The sequence below is a fragment of the Rhinolophus hipposideros genome (assembly GCF_964194185.1).
Source record: "Rhinolophus hipposideros genome assembly, chromosome: 10".
Lineage (NCBI taxonomy): Eukaryota > Metazoa > Chordata > Mammalia > Chiroptera > Rhinolophidae > Rhinolophus > Rhinolophus hipposideros.
In genome coordinates, this window is record NC_138056.1 from 70,775,581 (window position 1) to 70,801,199 (window position 25,619).

Below are 25,619 nucleotides of genomic sequence, written 5' to 3' on the forward strand. Positions count from 1 at the left end.
CCACGTTCCCCTCGGGAGAATGGCAGGGACAGAGAGAAGGAAACGTCCAAAGGACTCAAACCGCGAGATTACAAATCGAAACACCGAGCCGACGGAAACCGCTTCCTCCCCTCCCGAAAACCGTAGACTCCGCGGCGCCCTCGCGCGGCGGTGACGCAGGCCCCGGGGCAGCGCGCTGACGTCACCGTGCGTCGGCATGCGCCTTGCGTGGGCTGCGGGCGTCGGCAGCGTTGAACTGGAGCCAGCCGGGGCGCAGTTCTTGTCGGCGCCGTGGCTCTCGGGTGTGTGGAGACCTCCAGGCGGCCGCGCCGTTTCCGTGTGTGCTGCGCCTGCTCTGAGGTGAGTGCTTCTTCCGGGCCGCGGCCGCGCCAGCCGGTTGGGGCCCGCGGGCCCCACTTCCTTTCCCAGAAGCTGTGGCGGGCGGAGGAAAGCCGGGGCCTAGGGGCCTGCGGCCGGGGGAGTCGGGGGTCGCAGGGGGCTTCTGCTCTCGCGTAGGCTTTTGTTTAATACGGAAGCCCCACTCCAAGATACGTAATCGAAAATGATTTTTTAGAATTGACCTGTTGACGTGCCTGCTGGGCCGCCGCCCGATTTTCCGGCCCTTGGACTTTGACCAAGATGCTTTCTCTTAGAGTGTTTGCAGGGTTTTCAGTTTAGCCGCGGGCATTCCTTTTATTTGTTGAAACAAAGACAGTGTTGTGTCTCATACCGTGTTTCCCAGAAAATAAGACCTAGCCGGACCATCAGCGCTAATGCGTCTTTTGGAGCAAAAATTAGTGTAAGACCCGGTCTTATAGTAGGCCCGGTATTATATTTATTATATATTATGTTATCATAAATACCTGGTCTTACAGTAAAATAAGACTGGTTCTTATATTAATTTTTGCTAAAGTTAATTTTAAGCACGGTATTTAAGATAGTTTCAAGTAGTCTATTGGATGCTGTGAGAAATAACTCCAGGAAATTAATGGGTAATCCTAATTGTTGCTCTCCTTTTCCCTTCCAGTCTATCCCCCGCATCCAGCTACAGTTGGCATAGAGTAAAAATCCACAGAACAGTGTTCGTAGACAAAAAAAAAAAATAAAAAAAATATATATATATATATGTACATATATATATATATATATATATATATATATATATATATGATTTAAAGATATGATGTCAAGTCTGGGTGTACCGAAAGCATTCGTGCATGTGGTCACGTTCCCAAGGCCATTGCACTGACGTTTTGTTTTTGAGGTGCTTTCTGTGGTTGCTTTGGCACTGGGAGGGAATTGTAGAGTTGAATTTATTTATGCTAATGAGTTCCTGATGCGTTTTACTCTTACTGGTCAGCTTGCCTAGTACTGGAGAGACTTGACATTAAAAAATAATGTTACTGTCTAATTACTGCTGGACTGTTGCTGATAGGGTGTTGTGTCCTTCACCACTGTCCCCTTTTGCCTCTAGCAAACCGTCAGAGATTCATCCTTAATATTAAAAGTTGTCACCAGAAAAGGGAAGAGACCAAGGACAAGATATTTTCCTATGAGGAAATGTCTGTCTGTCTTCAAAGTTGTATGTTTAAAAAATACATGTATATATATATATATACACACACACACATATGCATATATATATATACACACACACACACACACACACAGTGCTAAGGGGGGTATATTGCATTTATTTTAATTAAAAGCTTTTTCAATTAGAATGTTTTGGTGACAAATTGCTGTAATTAAGATGTATTATTGAAAGTGTAAGTCATTTTTAGACTTTACTTAACAAATTGAAGTCTATAAATTCTATTTGCAATGAAAATACAGTTTTCTAAAATAGTTTTTTTTTCTTCCAGATTTATAACCCTGAAGAGACTACTTTTTTCCTCTCATTTTTTTCTGCTGCAGTAATAAATCCCATTTTGGAGACCTAGAAACTTTATAAAGGGATATAGTTTGAATTCTGTGGAGTGTAATTTTGTGTATGAATTACATTTTTAAAATATGAAGGGTTTTCAGAAAGAAGGCTAATAGGGTTAATTGCTGGTACATTATGCATAACAGTAATTTTGTTGGTAATATAATAGTTTATTAGGCATTTGTGATAACACTAGAAAGGACAAGCAGCATCTTGATAAATTGATTTATCTTTAAATACAAAATGAATACTATAGGTACATCATCCTTAAATGAAAGACAGGTTAATTTTTAAATGCAGTGTAAAAAGTTTCTGCTGTGGAAGTTTTAAGGTTAAGTAGTTAAGTTTATGGAGAAAATACCTTCATCAACTGATCAAGTATAATAAGGTGGTGTGCAAAGTTAGGAAGAAAGACAACATAATCATGCTGCAGGAAATGGAAACATATATAGACAATAATTTAAAAAGATGGAAAAATTAGCAGTTTGTGAGTTTTAAGCAAAATTTATTTCATTTGACATCATATACACTATAACAGGCATAGGTTTAAAAAGGTTGTGGGTGTTGACTGTCCCCAAAAGTTGTTAGCTGAAACTAATATAATCCACTTAAGTAAATACTGTGATGATAAGCTGTGTGAAATTAGTCTTTAGATAATGTGACTATATGAAGACTTTAATTCTTGTTTACTAGACTGAAACTTTTTTTTTGATAATCATATTAAAATACTTATAGGGAAAGAAGCCTGCTTATAGTTTTTCCTCTTGTAGCATAATCAGTAATTGGCTTGATATCTAGGGTTTGTAGCTTATAACCAAAAGCACATTAAAGGTATAATTTAGGTATTCTATAGTTGTTTAGAATTTTGGGAATATAAACCTCCTTGAAAAGTCCAGTAGCTTTAACATATTTTCAGAAGTGTGCCAACTTCTTTCAGGCCATTGGGTTATTATTACACCAAATAATGAACAAATAACACTTGAGTTACCTAAAAGAGTTAATACTATATAATCCCAAAGAGTACTAAAAAGTATCTTGGTAATTTGTAGGAGATACTCATTTTACCTGTGTATAAATTCAGGTGTAAATCCAGTAAAGGTCTGGTGAATTTGACATAAGTAGGAACCTATCATTTGATTCTTTTTTATAGTAATCGAATTTGGTGTGAAGAAATAAGAGATTGCATCAAAAAGTAAAATCACTCATGCACAAAACTACCTCCCAACGACTTGTCGCAGGTCCCTTGTATCAAAAAATTAAGAGTATAATGGAAGATAGCAGCATCTTGACAAATTGGACAATCGGCAACAAACACAAAATGGAGTATGACTTTTCCTGTGAACTGTACAGAATGTCTACATATTCAACTTTCCCTGCTGGTGTTCCTGTCTCAGAAAGGAGTCTTGCTCGTGCTGGTTTTTATTACACTGGTGTGAATGACAAAGTCAAATGCTTCTGTTGTGGCCTGATGCTGGATAACTGGAAAGAAGGAGACAATCCTGTTGAAAAGCATAAAAAGTTGTATCCTAGCTGTAGCTTTATTCAGAATCTGGTTTCTGTTACTAATTTGGAATCTACCTTTAAGAATACTTCTCAGATGAGAAACAGTTTTACACATTCATTATCTTCCACTTTGGATCATAGTGACTCATTCAGTGGTTCTTATTCCAACCTTTCACCAAATCCTCTTAATTCTCGAGCAGTTGAAGACTTATCCCCATTGAGGACTAACCCCTATAGTTACGCAATGAGTACTGAAGAAGCCAGATTTCTTACTTACCATGAGTGGCCATTAAGCTTTTTGTCACCATCAGACTTGGCAAGAGCTGGCTTTTATTACATAGGACCTGGAGATAGGGTAGCCTGCTTTGCCTGTGGTGGGACACTAAGTAACTGGGAACCAAAGGATGATGCTATGTCAGAACACCGAAGACATTTCCCCAACTGTCCATTTTTGGAAAATTCTCTAGAAATGCTGAGGTTTACCATTTCAAATTTAAGCATGCAGACACATGCAGCTCGACGGAGAACATTTATGTACTGGCCATCAAGTGTTCCAGTTCAACCTGAGCAGCTTGCAAGTGCTGGTTTCTATTATGTGGGTAAGAAACAAACTAATACTTAGTTCTACGTTTTATCCTGTTTATTTTGATTCACATATTAGAATATGTGCATTCAATTTTAGCTTCTGTTTTCTTAAGGTCGCAGTGATGATGTCAAATGCTTCTGTTGTGATGGTGGCTTAAGGTGTTGGGAATCTGGAGATGACCCATGGGTAGAACATGCCAAGTGGTTTCCAAGGTAATTGTTTTTAAAGGTATTTCTACACAAAACTGCAGAAAGAAGTAGGCATGCTTTCATGGTTCAGTTTACATCTCAGTATAACAAAGCTTCTCATACCGTTGGGGAATTAGCCTTTGAAAACACCCAATTTGAACTTTATTTTGATGACAAAAGTGGTAGAATGTTCTGTGCCCTTTTCTCCTTTTGTAAGCCATGTGTTCAGGATATAGTTGAACTTGACTCATTTACAATCATGACCGTACATTTCATTTGTATATTTCCCATTTTGCTTTAAAGAAGACTTAAGGATTACAAAGATAGGTAAACTAGAACAAAAAGAGTATAAGTTAGAGGTAAGAAGGGAAAGGAAAACAGGAAGAGACAGGAAGAGAAAATTGATCTAGGAATAAGATAAATATAAAATACATATAATATCTATTAAGTCTGATTATAAATTATTTTTTTCTGTATAATTTTATCTTGTGATATGTCATCTCTTTTTGAGACAGAGTCACTCTGTCTCTAGCAGTATCTCCTATTTTTAGAAAGAATTTACAGGCAGTGTTGTTAGTGGAAATAGAATTAAAAATTATTTTTGTTATTGAGTAGCTTTGTGAACTTGGACAAATTGTGTAATGTCTTTGAGCCTATTTCCTCTTCTGTAAAAGGATGGGGTTGCACCAGATAATATTTTCTTGATTGTGGTAAAACATATGTAACAAATTTACCATTTTAACCATTTTTAAGTATATAGTTCTGTGGCATTAATAAGTACATTCACATTGTTTCTCAATCATTACCATCATTCATTTCCAGAACTTTTTTGTTTTCCCAACCTGAAACTTGTATTCACCTCCTAGCCTCTGGAAACCGCCATTTTACTGTCTATGAATTTGACTACTTTAGGTACTTATAAGTGGAATTGTTTAATATGCATAATGTTTTGACCTGTGAGTGCCTTTCACAGTAATGAAGAGGTTTTGAACCTCTTTAGGATAGTAAAAAATCCTTTTGTCATTTTTGTGTAAGATTAAAAAAGAAATTTAAGCCAATAAATATTGTTATGGATAAGTACATTGTTAAAAGTTGTGTTTTTAAATTATGTCTTTAATATTCATAACATATCAAGATAAAGTTTGACTTTCTAACTCTGAAATGACGTATATTTTGTTTAATTTATGTAGGAAAAAGCATGTTTTATTGCCAGAATTTTAAACAATTTCACTATGTTCGGCTCTGTGGGGTTGTGTACCTACAATTTGAAATCTAATTCTCTGTGAAAAAGGGAAAAATAGCTTTCCAATTCCAGTGTTTGAATTGCTGCATTTTGTCCTTTATAAAACAAAACAAAATCTTGGTTTATTTCTGTAATTTGTGTTTTGTTTTAAATAGTTATGTAAGGGAAAAGGCTTAGGGGTGCTTTTTGTAAATAGTTCTGAAAACAAATTTCAAATGTGGATAATCTTTAATCTTAGTAAAGGAAAACCAAAATGGATAATCATTGTCACTGTATTTTAACAGTGTTCACTTATTTATCAATACTTGGGTGCCTACTGAATAGTATTTTAGATGCTGGGAATATAGGACAGAATAAGACACAAAAATCACTGTCCTCGTGGACTTTATTGAAGGAGGGGGAAACATGGCGCTGTCACAGTTTCTTATACTTCCTGTTTTTAATCATTATGAATACAAATTAATTAGTTCCAGAAGAAGATAATTTAACACTATATAAAACTATATAAAGTTATTTGGGTGATAAAACTTGAGTTTTGAACATGCTTATGTAATTTTTAGTAATTCTACCCATTCACCAGTTGAAGGACATTTGGATTGTTTCCAGTTTGGAGAAATAATGAATAAAACCTCTCTAAACATTAATAAACATTTGTGGACACATGTTTTCGTTTTTCTTTGGTAAATATTCACAAGTGTTATTGGTGTGTTGTATGGCAAATTTTTTTTAACTTTATAAGAGACTGCCAAATTGTCTTCTGAAGTGGGTGTACCACTTAAAACGTTAAATTCCCACCAGCAATGTTTGAGACCTACATATAGATGTTCCACATTTTTTAACAACATTTGGTATTCTCAGTCTTATTTTAGTTGTTCTATTATAATAGATGGGTATGTAGTGGAATTTCACTGTAATTTTAATTAGCATTTCCTTAAGGATTAATGATTGTGAGTTTATTTGTCATCTATACATCTTTGCTGAAGTGTCTGTTTAAATCTATATTTTTTTTTTTAGTTTTGCGAGTTCGTAATGTCCTCTGGATACAGTCTTTTATCAGATTTGTTTTGCAAACTTTCAGTCTGTGGCTTGTGTTTTCATTTTCTTAACAGTGACGTGGATGAACAGAAGTTTTTAATTTTGACGATGTCAGTTTATCAATTTTATCTTTTATGGATTATTCTATACCCAAATTGACAAAAAGACCTATGTTTTCTACTAGAAGTCATATTGTTGTACATTTTACATTTATGTGTATGATTCATTTGTAGTTTATTTTTGTATAAAGTATCAGTGTAGGTCGAGGTTCATTGTTTTTTGCACATGGATATCTAGTTGTCTAGCACCATTTGTTGAAGAACAAAAGGAATGAATTGGAAACAGATATCATTTGAACTTCCTGGAACACCTTTGAGAAGCCCTAGTAGTTTGAAAACAGGTTTTTGGGAAACATTGTCACATTATGTGTAGATGTGATTCAGTATTTTTTGGAGGGAGGGTTTGTGCTTCCAATTTAATGGACGAGTGGACACTGGAAAAAGATTAGCAGTTATTATATTGTGAAGATCACTTTTTAGAAATACTAAATTACAGTTTCTGAAACTGTTAAGCCTCAAAAGTAAATTGTGTAGAACAGCATTTTGTGTAGAACAGTGCTCCTTTTTAAGTCTGAACCCTTTTGTTGTTACTGTGTTAATGGAATTAAATAGAAAATATCATAATATATCAACACATGGTAAGAGTCTGTAGCATGTTATGAGAATTTTGTTCCTGTAATGTATGCGTACTAGGTTTGTGATTTAGTATTTATACTGTGGGATACTAAGAGGTTGAACTCCACTTTTCTAGAATGATCAGGTTATATTTTTGGTATGAGACAATTTTAAAACATAATTTATGTTTTAGGTGTGAGTTCTTGATACGCATGAAAGGACAGGATTTTGTTGATGAGATTCAAGCTAGATATCCTCATCTTCTTGAACAGGTAAATTTTTATAATTGGCAACATCTAATTCTCCTAAATAATACTTACAAAAATATTATTAGAAGTGATACTAACATTTGTTTTCTTATTATAGTTACAGGTTTTTTATGCATATTAATGATACCTTTAATTTTTATTTTTGTAACTACCTTGTTTGGTTAGGGCTTTTAAGAATAGATTGTTTTTTGAAAATCACCAAACATTCTACTGTATAGTTTGTAGTGGAGTTGGGACAGGATCTTTAGTGTCCCCTCCATCTTTTCTAGAAAAACACAAAAACATAACTTGTCAGGAGTTTGAAACCTCTGAGAGTGATCCAGCTGAAATAGCCTTTCTAAATGAAATGAGAAATCATTAATATTTTTTCTTACTTGACTGAAACTAGAAATACTTGAATTCTAATTCGGAAGTAGGTGAAGATTAAGGACATTTTTATGATGATTAAGGTAATATAAAGAAAAGTGAAGTATTATTTTGTAAATTACCCAGTTTTCAAAAGTGTGTGTACATTACTTAAGGGAAACTTTTATGTTGCTTTATTCAGGTTGTTTGAGATTTCTGATTTTACCAATTAATTTTTCTTCGTTTGATAGCTGTTGTCAACTTCAGACACACCTGGAGATGAAAGTGCTGATCCACCAAGTATGTATGAAAATACTTCAAATATGGAATGGGAATTTTTATAAGACTGTTAAGAATGAAAGTATGTAACCAAAGGATTTCTGAGGTCATAGGAAAAAAGTCTGGGAAGTTAACTAATAAATACTATGTGTCTACTTAGATTAATGACATTGAGGATTCATGGAAATGTACTAGTTTTTCTTCTTGAAGTGCTGACCTTCCAACTGGGGAGAGAAAATACATGCAAAAGGAAAACAGCCATAACAAATAGTTCAAAGAATACCAATGAAAGGTGCAAATAAGAAGCCCTCCAAGGAGGAAAAGTTGTTTGCTATAAGCTAGCATATTTGAAAAGGCCCAGTTCACATGTGATTTAAGAACTGGGCTAGATATTAGGTATTTGTCAGGTATATATAGTATTTTAGTGCAAGGTTAGGAAATACATCTTCTGGTTTGTACTTAGTTTTAGCCACATCTGGCATTTAGTTAGTGTATGTAATATACATAATGTTATGGTGTCCAAAGTAGTGAGGATAATAGTCCACAGTTTTCTACACTAATCATATCTAGAAAGAGATGTTCTTTTCTTGGCATACTCTTTCTAAGAGGGATACTGACACGTTTGTAGCAGGACAGAAAGAGTCCTAGAAACCATGTATAAGAGTCCTAGAAACCATGGCTTGGGGGATTGTTGAGGATTTGATTAGTAGTATATGACTTGGAAAAGAAAAAGAGTTACATGGGTGTATGATAACTATATCCTGTGTAATAGAGCTGGAAAAAACAAGACAGTAGTGTTGACTGTTCTAGCTTTAAATTTATAACCACAAATTTCTAGTAGGCTGTCCTGCAGTCCTCCTGCAGTTCCATATAAAATCACTTTGCTAAACTTCCGAATGACTTTCACATTTTCTCCATAAGTTTCTAACACTCCTCCTACCTTATTCTCATAACCTTGATTCATTGAGAAAATTAAAAGAATCAAGAAAACTACTTAATCTTGTCACCAGCAAAACCACCAGTCTACAAATGTACCCATATACTCTTCTTTCTGTTCTTTTGTAAAGGATGCATTGTCCTTGCCTTTATCTAAGCTCAACTCTTCCATTTGTCCTCTTTCCTCTGAAAATCATCCCTTACTGCTAACTTGAGAACTTTGCTTTGGCAATAATCTGTCCAGGCTCTCACATCATGGGTTTTTCAGTCTCTTCTCAATCATTTATTTCAGGATACAAACATACATACACCATTGCCAGTCCTAAGAAAACGTCCTGGAACTTACGTTCCCATCCAGTATTGTCTCATTTCTCTGCTTCCCTTTACAACAAAATGCCCAGTGAGATGTATCTGTGCTTACTTTCTTCACCTTTCATTCTTTAATTCTACTAAAAACTGTTCTTGTTAGAGTCAACAAGAACCACCATCTTAGCAAATTCACTGCTTGACCTGTTATCCCATTTGAAACAATTAAGTGCTTTATTCTTCCCCGCTATAGAGATATAATTGACATAAACATTGTGTAAGTTTGAATGGCACGATTTGATACACATATTGCAAAATGATTACCATATTAATGTTAGTGAATACATCCCTCACCTCACATAATTAAAAAATTTTTGTGGTGAGAACATTTAAGATTTACTTAGTAACTTTCAAGTATTTAATACAGTATCATTAACTGTATAGCATACGGTTAATAGTCACCATGCTGTATATTAGATCCACAAAACTTACAACTTACTTGTCTTATAAGGTCCACCCATATTGTCACAAGTGGCAGGATTTCTTTCTTTTTATGGCTAAATAGTCTGTGTGTGTGTGTGTGTGTGTGTGTGTGTGTGTGTGTGTGTATAAAGCCGCATTTTCTTTTTTCATCTATTGTTGATGGACCCTTAAAAGTTTCCATGTGTTGGCTCTTGTGAATAATGCTGCAATGAACATGAGGTGTGGATATCTCTTTAAGATAGTAACTCTTTTCCTTCGGATATATACATAGAAGTGGGTATTGCTGGATCATATGGTTGTTCTATTTTTAATTTTTTGTGAACCTCCATACTGTTTTCCATTATGGCTGCTCCAACTACATTACAACCAACAACGCACAAGAGTTCTCTTTACTGCACAGCGTTCCAACACTTATCTCTGGTCTTTTTTATGATAATAGCCATTAGAAAAAGAGTGAGATGATATCTCATTGTGGTTTTGATTTTGCATTTTCTAGTGATTAGTGATATTGAGCATCTTGTCATGTACCTATTGGCCATTTGTATGTCTTTGGAAAAGTGTCTCTTCAGGTCCTCTGGCGATTTTTTAATTTAGTTGTTTGTTTTTTTCCTATTCAATTATGTGAGTTACTTATTTTGGGGAGGGAATATTAATCCTTTATACATGGTTTGCAAATATTTTCTTCCATTATGTAGATTACCTCTTCATTTTGTTGATTTCCTTTGCTGTGCTGCAGCTTTTTAGTCTGATGTAGTCCTACTTATTGATTTTTGCTTTTGTTGCTTGATCTTTTTGTGTTATATCCAAAAGAATCATAGCCAAGGCCAATGTCAGGGAGCTTTTTCTCTCTTTCTAGGAGTTTTATGGTTTTAAGTCTAAAATTTAAGCTTTTAATCCATTTAATTTTTGTGAATGGTATAAGATAGGAAGGAGTCCAGTTTTATTCTTCTGCATGTGAATACCAGTTTTCCCAGCACCATTTACTGAAAAGACTCTCCTTTACCCACTGAGTGTTTTTGGCTCCCTTGTCAAATACTAGTTTTCCTTATGTGCCTGGTTTTCTGGGCTCTCTATTCTGTTCCATTGGTTTGTGTGTTTGTTTTTATGTCAATACAATACTGTTTTGATTACTATAGCTTTGTAATATAGTTTGAAACCAGGAAGTGTGATGCTTCCAGCTTTGTTCTTTTTTCTGATGATTGGTTTGGCTATTTGGGGTCTTTTGTGGTTTCACTTGAACTTTATAATTGTTTTTCTATATCTGTGAAAAAGTACCATTGGAATTTTGATGGGAGTTTTATGAATCTATACATTGTTTTTGGTCCTATGGATGTTTTAACAATATTAATTTTTTCAATCTATAAACATGGGCTATCTTAAGTATTTTATTTTCAGTTGAGATATAATTAGCTGTATTTAATTTTTTATGCTATTGTAAATGGTATTTTATTTCTCTTTCAGATATTTCATTGTTAGTGTATAGAAGTATAAGTGATTTTCGTATGTTGATTTAAAAAAAAAAATATTGCAACTTCACTGAGGTTGCTTTTTCTAACAGGTTTTTGGTGGAGTCATTAGGGTTTTCTACGTATGAGATCGTGTTACCAGCCAACAGAGGCTATTTTACTTCTTCATTTCTTCCTTGGATGCCTTTATTTCTTATCTAATTGCTTTGGCTAGGACTTCCAGTACTGTGTTGAATAAATGTGGTAAGAGTGGGCACCCTTGTCTTATTCCTGATCTTAGAGGAAAAGCTTTCAGCTTTTCACTATTGAGTATGATGTTAGCGGTGGGTTTGTCATCTATGGCCTTTATTATGGTGAGGTATGTTCCTTCCATACCCAGATTTTTGAGAGCTTTGGTCATGAAAGGGGTTAAATTTTCTCAAATGTTTTTTCTGAATCTATTGAGAGGATCATAATGGTTTTTATTATTCATTAATGTTAGTGTGGTTTATCATGTTTATTAATATGCATATGTTGGACCATAATTGCATTTTAGGATAAATCCAACTTGATCATATGTATGATTTTTTTAATGTGCTGTTGAATTCAGTTTAATAGTATTTTGTTGAGAATTTTTGCGTCTGTATTCATCAAGGATTTTGGCCTGTAGTTTTCGTTCAGTGTCCTTATCTAGCCTTAGTATGAGTAATGATAGCCTCAGAAATAAGTTTGGGGTTTTCCCTCCTCTTCAGTTTTTTGGAAAAGTTTGAAAAGGATTGGAACTAATTCTTTTTTAAATCTTTGATGGAATTCACCAATGAGACCATCTGGGCCTAGGCTTTCTTTATTGGGAGGTTTTTTGATTACTGCTTCAGTCATCTTAGTTGTTACTGGTCTGAAACAGAAATGTCAGACCAATTTACCAAGACTGAATCATGAAGAAACAGAAAATGTGACTGTTTCTTCATGATTCAGTCTTGGTAAATTGTATATTTCCAGGAATTTATTCATTTCATCTATACTATCCAATTTGCTAGCGTTAGTTGTTTATAATAGTCTCTTATGATTCTTTGCATTTCTGGTGTGTATTTGTAATGTCTCTTCTTTCATTTATAATTTGAGTCCTCTCTTTTTTCTTCTAGATTAGTCTAGCTAGAGGTATTTCAATTTTATCTTTTCAAAAAACCAACTCAGTTTCATTTTTTTCCTTGTCTCTATATTATTTCTGCACTAATTTTTATTATTTCTTTTGTTCTGCTAACTAGGGCTTAGTTTCTTTTCCTAATTTCTTGAGGTTTAAGGTTAAATTGTTTATTTGAGATCTTTTTTCTTAATGCAGGCATTTATCACTATAACTTCCCACTATAATTTCACTATAACTTCCCTATATAACTTTATCACTTTAACTTCACTATAACTTCACATTTATCACTATAACTTCCCTCTTAGAGCTGCTCATGCTTCATCCTTTAAGTTTTGGTTTTTGTTTATTTCTGATTTCCTTTTGGTTCTTTGATCCATTGGTTGTTCAGGAGTGTGTTAATTTTTCTGTATTTGAATTTCTCAGTTTTCTTTCTGTTGTTGTTTTGTCGATTCTTACCGTTGTGGTTGGAAAAGGTACTTGATATAATTTCAGTATTCTAGAATTTGTTAAGACTTGTTTTGTGGCCTGATACATGCTCTATCATGAAGAATGTTCCTTGTGAGTTTGAGAAGAATATGATTTCTGGTGCTGTTGTTGGAATATTCTTTCAATGTATGTCTGGTAAGGTCATTTGGTATATTGTTGGTATATTGTGTTATTCAGGTCCACTGTTTTTTTGTTAATTTTTTGTCTGCGTGCTGAATGACTTATTAGTGTTCAAAGTGGGGTAGTGAAGTCTCCTAATACTATTGCTCTCTATTTCTTCCTTTCATTCTGTTAATATTTGTTTTTAACATTTAGGTACTCCAGTGTTTGGTGAATATATACAGTGGTACCTCGGTTTTCGAACATCTCCATTGATGAACATTTTGGTTTGTGAACGCTGTAAATTTTATGGATCTGTGGTATCATTAGATAGTAAAATTCATGCTAAATTTTCAGTTTTAGGGGTTGATTTTAAAGGTCTGGAACAGATTAATCCATTTTGCATTACTTTCTATGGGGAAACCATGCCTCCATTTTCGAACGTTTCAGAACCCGATGGTATTCCGGAACGGATTATGTTCGAAAAACCGAGGTACCACTTGTATCTTGTTGATGAACTGACTCTTTTTACCTTCTTTGTCTTATCACTGATTCTGACTGAAAGTTTATTTTATATGATGTAAGTATAACCATTCCTCATTTTTCTAGGGTACCATTTGCACAAATACCTTTTTCCATACCATCACTTTCAATCTATCTGTGTCCTTAAAGCCAAAGTGTGTCTCTTGTAGGCAGCGTGTTGTTGGATCTTTTTTTTTTTCAATCCTTTTATCCATTCTGTATCTTTTAATTAGAGAATCTAGTCAGTTTACATTTAAAGTAATTATTGATAGGTAAGGACTTACTGTTAGAATTTTAATTGTTTTCCGACTTTAAGCCCTTTTGTTCATTTCTTCTTTTCTTGCTGTCTTTCTTTGATTAATTTTTCTTTGTGTTTACCATGAGACTTACATAAAGCATCTTACAGATATGTTTATTTTAATCTAATAACTTGCAATCATAAACAAAAACTCTGCACTTTTACTTCACCCCACATTTTACACTATTGATGTTATATGTTACATGTTTTTATATTATGCGTGTGTTAGTAAATTATTGTAGCTATAATTAATATTTTTTCACATTTACACTAGAGATAAAAGTGATTTACACAACATTGTTACAGCACAGGGTATTTTTATTTTAATTATATATATACCTTTACCAGTAAGTTTTATACTTTTATATGTTTCATGCTGTTATTTAGCATCCCTTCATTTTAACTTGAAGAAATTCCTTTAGCAATTCATGTAAGGCATGTCTAGTATTGATGAACTCCCTCAACTTTTTTTGTCTGCAATGTCTTTATCTTTCATTCACTTCTGAAGAACAGTTTTGCCAGTATTCTTGGTGGCCTTTATCTTTTAGCACTTTGATATATTAAGTCACTCTCTCCTGTCTACCAGTAGATTTCTGCAGAGCTATCTACTAGTAGACTTAGGAGGTTAGCATATGAGAAGTTGTTTTTCTTTTGCTTCTTTCAAAGTTCTCTCTTTGTCTTTTAACATTTTGATTATGTGCCTTCGAGTAATCTTTGGGTTGATTTTGCTTAGGGTTTTTTGAGCGAATTGTTCCTGGATATCCATAACTCTCCCAAGATTTGGGAAGTTTTCAGCTATATTCTTTACTATTATTTTTAAAATTATTATTTCTTTAAGCTTTCTTCCCCTTTCTCTCCCCCTCTCCTATGACTCCCATGAGGAGAATATTCATTTGTTTGGTAGTGTCCCATAATTCACATAGGCTTTCTATATCCTTCATTCTCTTTTCTTTTTGTTAGTGTAACTGGCTCATTTCAAATGCTCTGCATTTGCGTTCTCTGATTTCTCTGCCAAATCATGATCAAGTGTGTTGTTGAATCTCCTTATTGAATTTTTCAGTTCTATCATTGTATGCTTTGGCTCTAAGATTTCTTTTTTATTTTTTCTATTGCTTCTGTTTCTTTATTAACCTTGTAATTTTGTTCGTGTGTTGTTTTTCATTTTGTTTAGTTGTTTATCTTTGTTTTCTTGAATTTCATTGTTTCTTTAAGATGATTTTTAATTTGTCAGGTAAATCAGTTGTCAGACGAATTATAGCTTTCCATTTCTTTGGAGTTAGTTACTGGAACTTTATTAGTTTCCTTTGATGGCGTCATACTTGCCTGATTTGCATGATACATATACTCTTTATATCTGCATATGAAGGAGTATACACCTCTTCCAGTCTCTATAGACTGGTTTCGGCCCATAAACACCTTTTATAGGGTCCCCTGGCTCATGGGATTACCTTTGAAGTTGCAGTCATACTCGCTTGGAGCTGTTATGAGCGTGCTGCTGGGTCTGTGGTGGGATCCATGGTTGGCGGGCTAGTTAACAGAGGCTTGGGCTAGTGTGGATCCCGTCTGGTTCCTTGGTAGATGGGATTGCTTGCAGTACAATGTTCAGTAGGATGTTGTTAGGACAAGGGTTGACTTCAGTGGCCATAGCTGGGCTTCAGACAGTGCGGATGAACGAGGTTCCCTCCAGGTCCTTGGGAGGGCTCCTGTCTGCACCCTGAATTTGTCTCTTGATGGGCAGGACTGGCTCTGGACCATTGCTGAGAGGGTGGAACTGAGCCCTAGAGCTGTTCCAGATCCTACAGTCAAGATTGAGGTCTGCGACCTGGCTCTGGAGGCACGCACGGATAGGCACGTGTCCTGCCAGGTCCCTTGGTGGCCTGGAATACTCTCTAACTGCGGTAGAGAGGCTGCAGTTGTTTCAGGACTTCCTGTCTCCCGGCAGGTCCCTGTGCTTGCAGTACAGCTGTGGATGGGGGCTGAGAGGGCCTGGAGCCGAGAATGGGACTCTTTCAGGGTCTCTGGGTGCTCAGTTAGGACTGTCACTTGCTGGGTCCCTGTGCCAGCAGGACTGTGGACTGCAGCTGGGATGGATTGGTGCCCAGTTATGAGGTCCTTTCAGAATCTGCACTTTTCCCGGGTCCTGGACCAGGGCTAGATCCAGTTCATAGGCAACTTCAGTGTCAACAGCTGGACCTTAGGTCTGTATTCCTGTTACCCAAAGCACAGGTAGGCCTGGCGCCTCTCGATTCCCCTAGTGTATAGGGTGGTGACAGGACCAAATTAAATGGGATTGTAGCCAAGTCCTGAGGGATACGAAGCTGTTTCTAAGTCTGTAACTAGGACCATGATCAGTGAGTCAGCTGCCAGGGTTCAGGCCTGTCTTCCCCAAACAGTTCTCTTTGGTCTTGGACTGCATTGCAATTTCATAGTCTTCTAGCCGGATCTCAAAGCTCTCACAAAGGTACTTTGTCCATGGATGGGTTCTAAATTGTTGTTGATGTAGGAGTATGAGCGGGAGACATCTTATTCTGCAGTCTTGCTGATGTCACTCTCCTTCATCCTTTTTAAGACATCTTCTCTTGGCTTCCCAGTCACCACACTCTTGGTTTTTCCCTATTTCCCTGATTGATCATGAACAGTCTCCTTTGGTGACTTCTCCTTTTTTGAACCTCTAACTGGTGGAATTCCTTGCAGTGTTCCGCCCAAGTTTATTTCTCCATTTCCTGAGCTCCAAACTGCCATGTTCAACTACCTGTTTAAATTTCTACTTGGCTATAATGAGTATTTCAGAATTAATATGACCAAATCAAAAGTTTTCTCCTGTCCTTCATCCCTCAGATTTGCTCCTTCTCTGGTCTTTCCCATCTCAGTTAATGGGACCCACTGCTAGCTAAGGTCAAAAGTTAACTAAGTTACGCATCATTCCTGATTCCTCTCTTTATTTTGTATGTTTAATCTATTGGAAGTCCTTTTCATCTCTGCTTTTATAATATGTCCAAAATCTTGCCACTTTTCTCCATTTCCACCTCTTATCAACCTAATGCAAATTGCCATCCTTTTCTGTTGTAATAATATCCTAACAGGGCTTATTGTTAGGATATCATTACAACAGAAAATGATGGTGTTAAGGTCTGGAATCGACCACCCCTCAATCGGACAGAGGACACACACGATAATGCAAGTCACACAGCGAGGTTTATTTCCAGCTAGCTGGGGTCCGAGTATCTGCCCGACGCAGTGGGTTTCAACAAAGACCCCGAGCACTCAAAACCAGGGGTTAATATAGCATTTTAAGGCTCTCCGTAATTTTCCACACAGGCAAGATATTTACATGACTGGGCTTTGTGTCTTGGTCCTGTGTCCTTGCCCATATCCTTGCTGCAAGATAAGCCTTCTCTCAACAGAACATCTTGACCATGCGATGCAGGTGTCTACGATTAGGTTGTTCTGGTCTAGGGGCCTTTCAGAAAATGGCTTTTTTTTTTTTAACCCTTAAGATGGCAGTTCTGGTGCCAACCTACTCTTACAGATGGCAGTTTACGCCATTCTACCACATAAAAGTTTATCACCAAACTGCCGGAGTCATCTTTTGAAAAAAGAAACCAGGTTTTAACAGTTCCCTGCTTAAAACCCTTCTGTAATATTTTAGCAAACTTAGAATAGAATATAAACTTCTCTCAAGGCTCTACATTATCTGGGCATCACTCTCCTCTACTTTCATCACCTTTTTGCATCTTGAATATATCAAGCTTTGCTCTTGACTTAAGGTTTGTACTTGCTGTTCTCTTTGCCTGGAAGACTCCTTTCAGATATTCCCATGGCTCTTTTCTATCAAGTATTTGTTCTGGGATTGTCTCTTCAGACAGGTGTCCCACGTTTGAGCAAGAAAGCACAGTACACAGTGTAGCCATTGCATATTTATATATTTAGTATAACATTTTCCAGCAGATGGCAATAAAGTGTCTTGAAGAATGTCTTTTGTAATTTTCACAGAGTGCCATATTGGCTAAACACTGACCCTGTTATCAGAAAATACTTCTCTGATTACCCTATAAACCATCTCCCTGCCTCCTCGTTTGTTTTAATCACCTTACACTGCTTTATTTTCTTCAGAGTATTTCACTATCTGCAATCGTGTTACTCTGTTTACTTCTTTAACCATATATATTTTTTTACATCTTTAGACATTTTGTGTGAACTAGCCTTCTGTTTTACTCTGCTTCCTGTCTTTGTCATTCTCTCTGTTTCATCTGTTCATCTCTTTAGATTCTGTCCATCTTCAAGTCACAGCTCTAGTGCCTCCTTTTTCATGAAGTCTTTGTTGATTTCCCCCACTTTCCTGGCTGACATGAGATAATTTCTCACTTCTAAATTTGTGTAGCATGTTGGTTTCTAAAAATGACTACATCAGAATCATTTGGAGGACTTTTAAAAGATACAGACCCCTAATCCCCATCTCTACTCCCTCATTAAGTAGGTCTGGAATGTAGCCTGGGAAGTGGTATTTTTTAAAAGTACAGCATATTATTATACTTTCATTTGATCCTGATCAAACTTTTGTTGGAGTTATAGGTAATTGTTGTATGTAGCTCATCTCCCTTACCAAGATATAAGCAGCATGAGAGTAAAGATGTGTCATAGTCATTGTTTTTCTACATATTTTTATATTTGTGGAATTTAACATTGGTACATGTGTTTTCAAGTAGTTATTCATTGTGGACCTGGAGAAAACCACTCAGAAGATGCAGTCATGATGAATACACCTGTGATTACAGCTGCCTTGGAAATGGGCTTCAATAGAAGGCTGGTAAAACAGACAGTTCAGAGTAAAATCCTAACAACTGGAGAGAATTATAAAACCGTCAGTGATCTTGTATTAGATTTACTTGATGCAGAAGATGAAAAAAGACAAGAGGAGAAGGAAAGACAAACTGAAGAAATGGCATCAGGTATTTGGGGATGTTAGTCACCGGCGTTGTTTCTCGGGGGCTAATAGGAACATCTAAAATGTTGCAGGATGGTTAGCATCTTCGTCTGTCCATCCACTAACTGCTGGTAGCAGCCCCCAGTCATTTCCAAACTGTACATCCCCTTTCTCTACTGTGGGCAGTGGACTACTCTACTCGAGAATCATTGACAAGCTTTTTTCCTATGTGTTTATTTTCTAGTTAGATTGCCTTACACATGCTAATTGGAGGATTTTAGCCTAACTCTTTTTTTGAACTATATTTCTCAAAACAATTTAAGTTCTGAAAAAGCAAGGTTTCAAAGTTGAATGTGGGTCTTATTTCTCTATCTGTTTTTAAAATTCCTTGAAATCATAGTAAGGTATTTGACTCTCTGACTTTTGTAAGGGATCCTTAGACAAATACAGAAGTGATGATGAAATCCTAGAGCTTGATGAGAAGCCCCTAACTAACCCAAAGATTGGGAACTGATTTTAGTATTCACCCAGACAGAGTATATTAAGTCTCAAGCCTCCCAAAACAAGTCTTTTGGGTAATCATTCCTTCAGCAAATATTTATCGGGCATGAACGTCTGTGCCATACACTGTGCTGGTCATCCTGCTCGCTCTCAAGGAGTTTATAGACGAGCTGTGGGGACTAGGATGCAAAAGGTAGGGTTAAAGAGGCAGCAGGGGTGAAGGGTGCACATGTCCTGTAAAGTGGGGCATTTGCATCAGAAGACACTTTTTCTGTTTAAGCTTGTAAGTAATGATAGGATTAGTTTAAGGGAACCTGACTGTGTGGCCATGTAGCAAAATGTTTTAAGTGTGACTTCTAAATTGAGACAGATTTGTGTTTAAATCCTGGCTCTCAGTTACCAGGTTGACAGTTTATTTAACCAGATGTCAGCTTTCTCGTCTGTAAAAATGGGGATAATGGTACAAATTGCGTGGGGTTGCTATAGAACTCAAATAAAACAGTTTCGCACACTGCCTAATACATCAAGAAATGTTCGTTAAGTAGATTGATTTGGGAAGTGCAAAGGGCTTAAGTGAATGAAAGGGCCTGAGCAGAATGGAAACATTTAAGGATTATTAAGCAGTAATAAAACACAAGTTAAATGAAATCACTGTAATAAATCTGGTCACCGTTGTTTTGTGACGGTCTCTTTGTGAGGCTCTGAGAATGGTCTTGAATTATAGATATGAAATTATGGATTTCTTAATAAGAGAAAAGGTCAAATAAGGAATAGGGAGGAAGAGTTGAGGGTGCTAATAAGAGATCATTGAAACACCTGACTGATATGTAGACTAGAATTGGAAGTAAGCAAAATCAGGAGACAGCTCTTTTGTTTTTCTTTTTTTCTTTTTGTTTTTCACTGTTGAAGATCATCTTTATTTAGTTGTTTAACCCTTTGCCCCTCCCCTCTCCCATCCCCTACTCCAAGAATATGAACTCCTTAGAAAGCTGTGGTGCCTTCCCTGGCATTTTGCAGAGCCTGGCATGTCGAAGATGCTTCGTTGGTATTTACTGTATGAATGAATTAGTCTCTTTCCATGTGGATGTACCTTATCCTGCTTCTGCTGAAAGGCTAACAGAGAGAGAGACGGAGGAGGAAGTAGGGTACTCTTGAGTGTGTACTCAGTGTCTGTTTCACATGTTCTTTAGTGAATTTCATGCTCCTTCCTTAGCGCAAAAGACTTATGCTGGCTAGGGAAGAGGGAGTGGGGCTCTGGGAATTGCAGCCCTTGGACATTCTAGCCTGGCATGCTAACCGCCTCTTCCCACGGGCAGGCTCTTCCAGTTCATCTGCCTGCCCACAGACAGAGGAGGAGAGAGCTCTGAGTGAGCCTATGACTTTCCCAAGCTGAAGATTTCGCAGGCAGTCTTCAGAGGGCTCCTCTTGGCTTGAGGGGCCTCCTGAGAGCAGAGCATGTTGACTTGGAGGGGAGGTGGGGCCACAGCCCCTCTGCAGGATGGCAGGGTGCTCCTGGCTTGAGCAAGGTGTCCCCCACCCAGGGGCGCCTCTGGAGTTAGATGGGGCTGGCTTTCCCCACAGAACAAGATGTGGGTCTTCATTGGAGGGGTGACAGGTCCTAGGTTGGAACTGGGGCCTCGGGGCAACACGGGGGGTGTCAGAGCTGTTTCCCATGAGCACAGTCGATAACAAAAGTTAGGTGAGCTGTGGGGATGGCCTTCTGAGGGTGGGCCGGCTTCCCACCTAAACTGGTCTCTAGGCTTTCCTCAAGGCCCGTGATGGGGCTGGCTCTGGTCCCTGGGATCTTCTGAGGGGGCCATTGCTGCTGCCACAGTGCCTGGTTTAGCGTTGGCAGGAGGAGCAGTTTGCTTCAGCTTCTTCTAGGATGCAGTTCGAGATAGCTCTTATTAGTAGAATTGGGAATAACATGTAAATATTTTAAAAGGTGGATAACAAATTTGTTAGCGAGGTGAATTGTTAAGGTAGAAGGATAAGTTGTGATCAGATAAAAGAATTTCATAGTTTTGAGATGAATAGAGCATTTCACTTCTGGAAAGAAGTAAAAGGGGAAGGAAACTAGACCTCACTATTTACAACTTATTTTTCATTAAGCTTAAGCTTTCATTAAGCTTTATAAATGTAAAGATGTACTATTTTTCCCCCACCTCCCCACCCCCAATCTGGTTCAAGCCATTGTTTCTCAGTCTAGTTGTGTAGGACACAGCTCCCTGGCCCATGCTGCTATTATGAGCCTTGCGCTCCCCCGGCTGAGGCAGTCGGTCGCAGGTCGGCCGCTCACGGCAGCCCAGCTCCAGGGAGAGCCGTTGTTCACAACTTAGCTGTAGAAGGAGCAGCCCACTGGCCCATGTGGGAATCGAACTGACGACCTCGGTGTTAGGAGCACGGTGCTCCAACCACGTGAGCCACCGGCCCAGTCCAAGATGAACTCTTTTAAAATAAATTTTGTTAAGGCTGAAAACAGGCAGTTAAATATTATGGTGATTGGGACACCAAAAGAAGTGACTTCTTGAAAAATCCTTCAGGAATGAATGCTGATATTCCATAAATAAAGGAAACTTAACTATGGATTTTATGTGATTTGAGGTTAAAGGAGAAAAAATTTGCTTTAAAAAACATTATGCTGGAGGTGGGGGGAGGCAGAAGAAATGGGGGGGAAATTAGGCTTGATTCATATGAATTTTTTAATTGATAGAAACCTAGACATAAAATAATATTGGTAGCTAGCTATGTACCAGATATTATGCTGAATACTTTACATATATTATCTCATTTAATCCTCACAACCTTTTGAGGGAGGTACTATTATTATCTATATTTTAGAGATAATGAAATTGAGGTATCTGGAAGTTAGGCACACAGCTAGTAAGTAGCCAGGCGAACATGGGGATCTGTATCTGCCCTGACTTTAAGGTTCAGCCTCTTTAACACTGCAGTACAGTGGGCCCCCCCTTATCTGCAGTGTACATGTTCCATGGATGACTGAAACTGTGGATATTGCTGAACGCTATATATACACTATGTTTCTTCTTATACATGTACACCTGTGATAAAGTTTATAAATTAGGCACGTTAAGAAATTAACATTAAATAATAATAAAACAATTATAACTATATATATAATAAAAGGTATGTGAGTGGCTTTGGGGCCATTACTAAGTAAAGGGTACGTGGACACAAGCACTGTAATACTGTGACAGTTGATCTAATAACCTAGTGACTAGGAGTGTATACAGTATGCAAATACTGGACAAAAGGGTGATTCCTTCCCAGCTGGGACATAGTGAGATTTCATCACACTATTCTGAATGGTTCTCAATGTAAAACTTACGGATTATTTATTTCTGGACTTTTCCATTTACTATTTTTGGACTGTGGTTGACTGTAGGTAACTGAAACAGTAGAAGTGAAACTGCAGGTCAGGGGGAAGTACTATACTGCTTCATAAGCATGGAGTTGAAAAGAACACTAGGAGACCTGGTTCTGTAACTGACTCTGTCTGTGATGTTGGACAGGCTACTCATTTTTTTCTGAGTCTTTTTCTTCCTATTTGAATGTGAGAAGCAGCATACCTACTTTGTTTAATTGACAGGATCTGTGTATCAAATAAGACAATTTACATGAAAGTGCTTATGAAAACAAAACGGTATATGTCTCTGAATTAGTGTTTTTGTTCTCTTGGGATAAATATCCAGAAGTGGAGTTGTTGGGTCATGTAGTATATATATTTTTAGTTTTTTGAGGAATCTCCATACTGTTTTCCATAGGGGCTGTACCAGCAGTGCACAAGGGTTCCCTTTTCTCCACATCCTCACCAACACTTGTTGTTCGTTGATTTATTGATGATAGCCATTCTGACAGGAGTGAGGTGGTATCTCATTGTGGTTTTGATCTGCATTTCTCTGATGATTAGTAATGTTGAGCATCTTTTCATATGTCTGTGGAACACCTGTATGTCTTCTTCGGAGAAATGTCTATTCAGGTTCTCTGCCCATTTTCAGAAGGATGATCACATTGTAAGGTATAAAAATGTTGAGTTATTATATTGTACATGTGAAACTAATATAACCAATATAAGACTGTATACCAACTACACTTAAATAAAAAATAATTTCAAAAGGTAAAATGACAGTGCAAACAGAAGTTAGTATTAATTCAATGGGGGAAGAGTACATAGATTGGAAATTTTTACTATCCTCTAAAAGTCTCTGCTTGCTTTCAACAGAATAAAGGAAAAGCAGGATTCTAAGCATGTATTGACTTTAAAAAGAGACGGAAACAGAGATCCTGTGTGTGCACTGTAGAATATGACTTTAAATCTTTTGGAAGCTTTCCAAATGACAGACAGACATTAATGTGCAAACAAGTAATTTTATCCCTTTTTCAAGTTTCTATTTATTTAGTGCCTAAATTGTTTGTAGGGTTGGTGTGAGTTTAGTTGGAGCACTTTAAAATCTAATGGATTTTTTTTTCCTGTTTTACTTAAAATGAAGATGATTTGTCATTACTTCGGAAGAACAGAATGGCTCTCTTTCAACAGTTGACGTGTGTGCTTCCTATCCTGGATCATCTTTTAAAGGCCAATATAATTAACAGACAGGAACATGATATAATTAAACAAAAAACACAGGTACCTTTACAAGCAAGAGAACTGATTGACACTGTTTTAGTTAAAGGAAATGCTGCAGCCAACATCTTCAAAAACTGTCTAAAAGAAATTGACTCTACATTATATAAGAACTTATTTGGTGAGTCTGTTGGTAAAATTATTTTAGAAATCCTTGGAATTATGTTCATCATTGTGTTTGACAAACAAAATAAATCCAATTAGCAAACTATAGTCTATAATTTAACATGTTCTAAAAAACTGAAGTCTTTTTTTGTTGTTCAAGTAGTATGGCTAAATATTTTCTGATAATATATACTTAGAATCTGTGTTGTTTAGTAGATAGTAGGTAAAACAGATATGCAGTAGGTTAAGCAGTGTTGTATTTGGTAGAGTAATGCTTTTTGTGTATATTTTTTTTTCTTTAGTGGAAAAGAATATGAAGTATGTTCCAACAGAAGATGTTTCAGGTAAAACAAAATTAAGACTTAAGACCAACATGCGATATTATCTGTATTATTATTTTTTTTAATGGGAGGAAGTAAAGTAGAAACTGAATTTCACTGAAGTTTTTTTGTTGTTACTAGGTCTGTCACTGGAAGAACAATTGAGGAGGTTACAAGAAGAAAGAACTTGTAAAGTGTGTATGGACAAAGAAGTTTCTATTGTATTCATACCTTGTGGTCATCTAGTTGTATGCCAGGAATGTGCCCCTTCTCTAAGAAAATGCCCTATTTGCAGGGGTATAATTAAGGGTACTGTTCGTACCTTTCTCTCTTGAAAAAATAGGCTATATGTTAGCTTGTATGTAAAAGTATTTAAAATATTGTTGAACATTTAAGCCATCTGAAATAAAAAAAGAATTATTGGTTCTTTGATTAGTAACATTTGTGTTCTACCCTGCTTTGGTACTAGTAATGTTGTTTCAAAAATAGATAGTATCGTAGATCACATTTAATGTTAACCTGTTTATATGAAAGGGAAGACTTATGTTTGCCGGGCTATTTAGTGTACATGTGTGAACATAGGAAAAATTAAAGCGTAGTCTCAGTGCTAATGATACTGCAGTATCATTTCAGGAGTCACTGAATTTGGTTTTCTTCCTGACAGCTTTGAGTACCACATTATAATTTAAAAGAACTGGAAACCAGAAACTCTAGAGTTTATCAAAGTTGCAGTGCCAAATTCTCTGTGGTATTTTTCACTTGTGTTGTAACATAAAATTTCTCTTACTGGTAAATAAGCTTCTCCCTAATTTGTGAGTAACATCTTAATAAAGTTCTTTAAAAAGACTGCATCATCAAAAAGATATTTTTTTCTTGATTTAAAATAACTTTTCATATGTCTTCATAGGGTTAGAAGGGTTAATGGAGATAACATACATCAACATAGTACCTGTTCGAAGCACTCAAATGCTAGCTATTAGATTAAAAAATTGAAATGAAACAAATTACTAATGTTTAATAATGTGAGTAATGAGAATTCCATTAGATAACATTATCTAATTGCTTTGTATATTATAGATATATTCTGAATTAAGAATCCATATGGAAAATTCTTTAATTAGTAAATCTGCAGTGAATTTTTAAAAAATAGTGTAATAGCTTTGTTGCGTAGGTGCTGGTGGGATGAGGTGGAATACAGGCAGTGGTATCTCCTTTTGCGAGTCAGTCGTATTTGACCTTTCCTAGATCTGAGGCTATGGCAGACTTCTGAGGCCAAGTGGAAAGGAGGTCTAATATTAAAAACTCCATTTTTCTTCTTACTCTACAACTCCTTTAGATCCCTTTAAATAGAGAATACACTGGGAAGAGTGAAAATTT

At 36.6% G+C, this 25,619-nt stretch overlaps 1 protein-coding gene and 1 pseudogene across 7 annotated transcripts; one reads left to right on the forward strand and one right to left on the reverse strand.

Moving 5' to 3' along the window:
- Window positions 1-183: 183 nt before the first annotated feature.
- On the forward strand, window positions 184-25,619 carry BIRC2 (baculoviral IAP repeat containing 2). Of its 6 annotated transcripts, none has more exons than XM_081062221.1 (9): window positions 184-339; window positions 1,845-4,008; window positions 4,108-4,207; window positions 7,329-7,407; window positions 8,001-8,049; window positions 18,451-18,696; window positions 23,684-23,938; window positions 24,225-24,266; window positions 24,384-25,619. In XM_081062221.1, the coding sequence occupies exons 2-9, from the start codon at window positions 3,111-3,113 to the stop codon at window positions 24,575-24,577; spliced, it is 1,863 nt and encodes a 620-aa protein (XP_080918347.1). In that variant the 5' UTR covers window positions 184-339; window positions 1,845-3,110; the 3' UTR covers window positions 24,578-25,619. The 6 variants fall into 6 exon arrangements, with proteins under 6 accessions (XP_080918347.1, XP_080918345.1, XP_080918350.1 ...); XM_081062219.1 differs by having other exon boundaries at window positions 197-339; window positions 18,454-18,696; XM_081062224.1 differs by having other exon boundaries at window positions 206-339; window positions 3,145-4,008; window positions 18,454-18,696.
- LOC308503158 (steroid receptor-associated and regulated protein-like) lies at window positions 20,249-21,114 on the reverse strand (annotated as a pseudogene). Its single transcript has one exon. The product of its transcript is annotated as a steroid receptor-associated and regulated protein-like (transcript).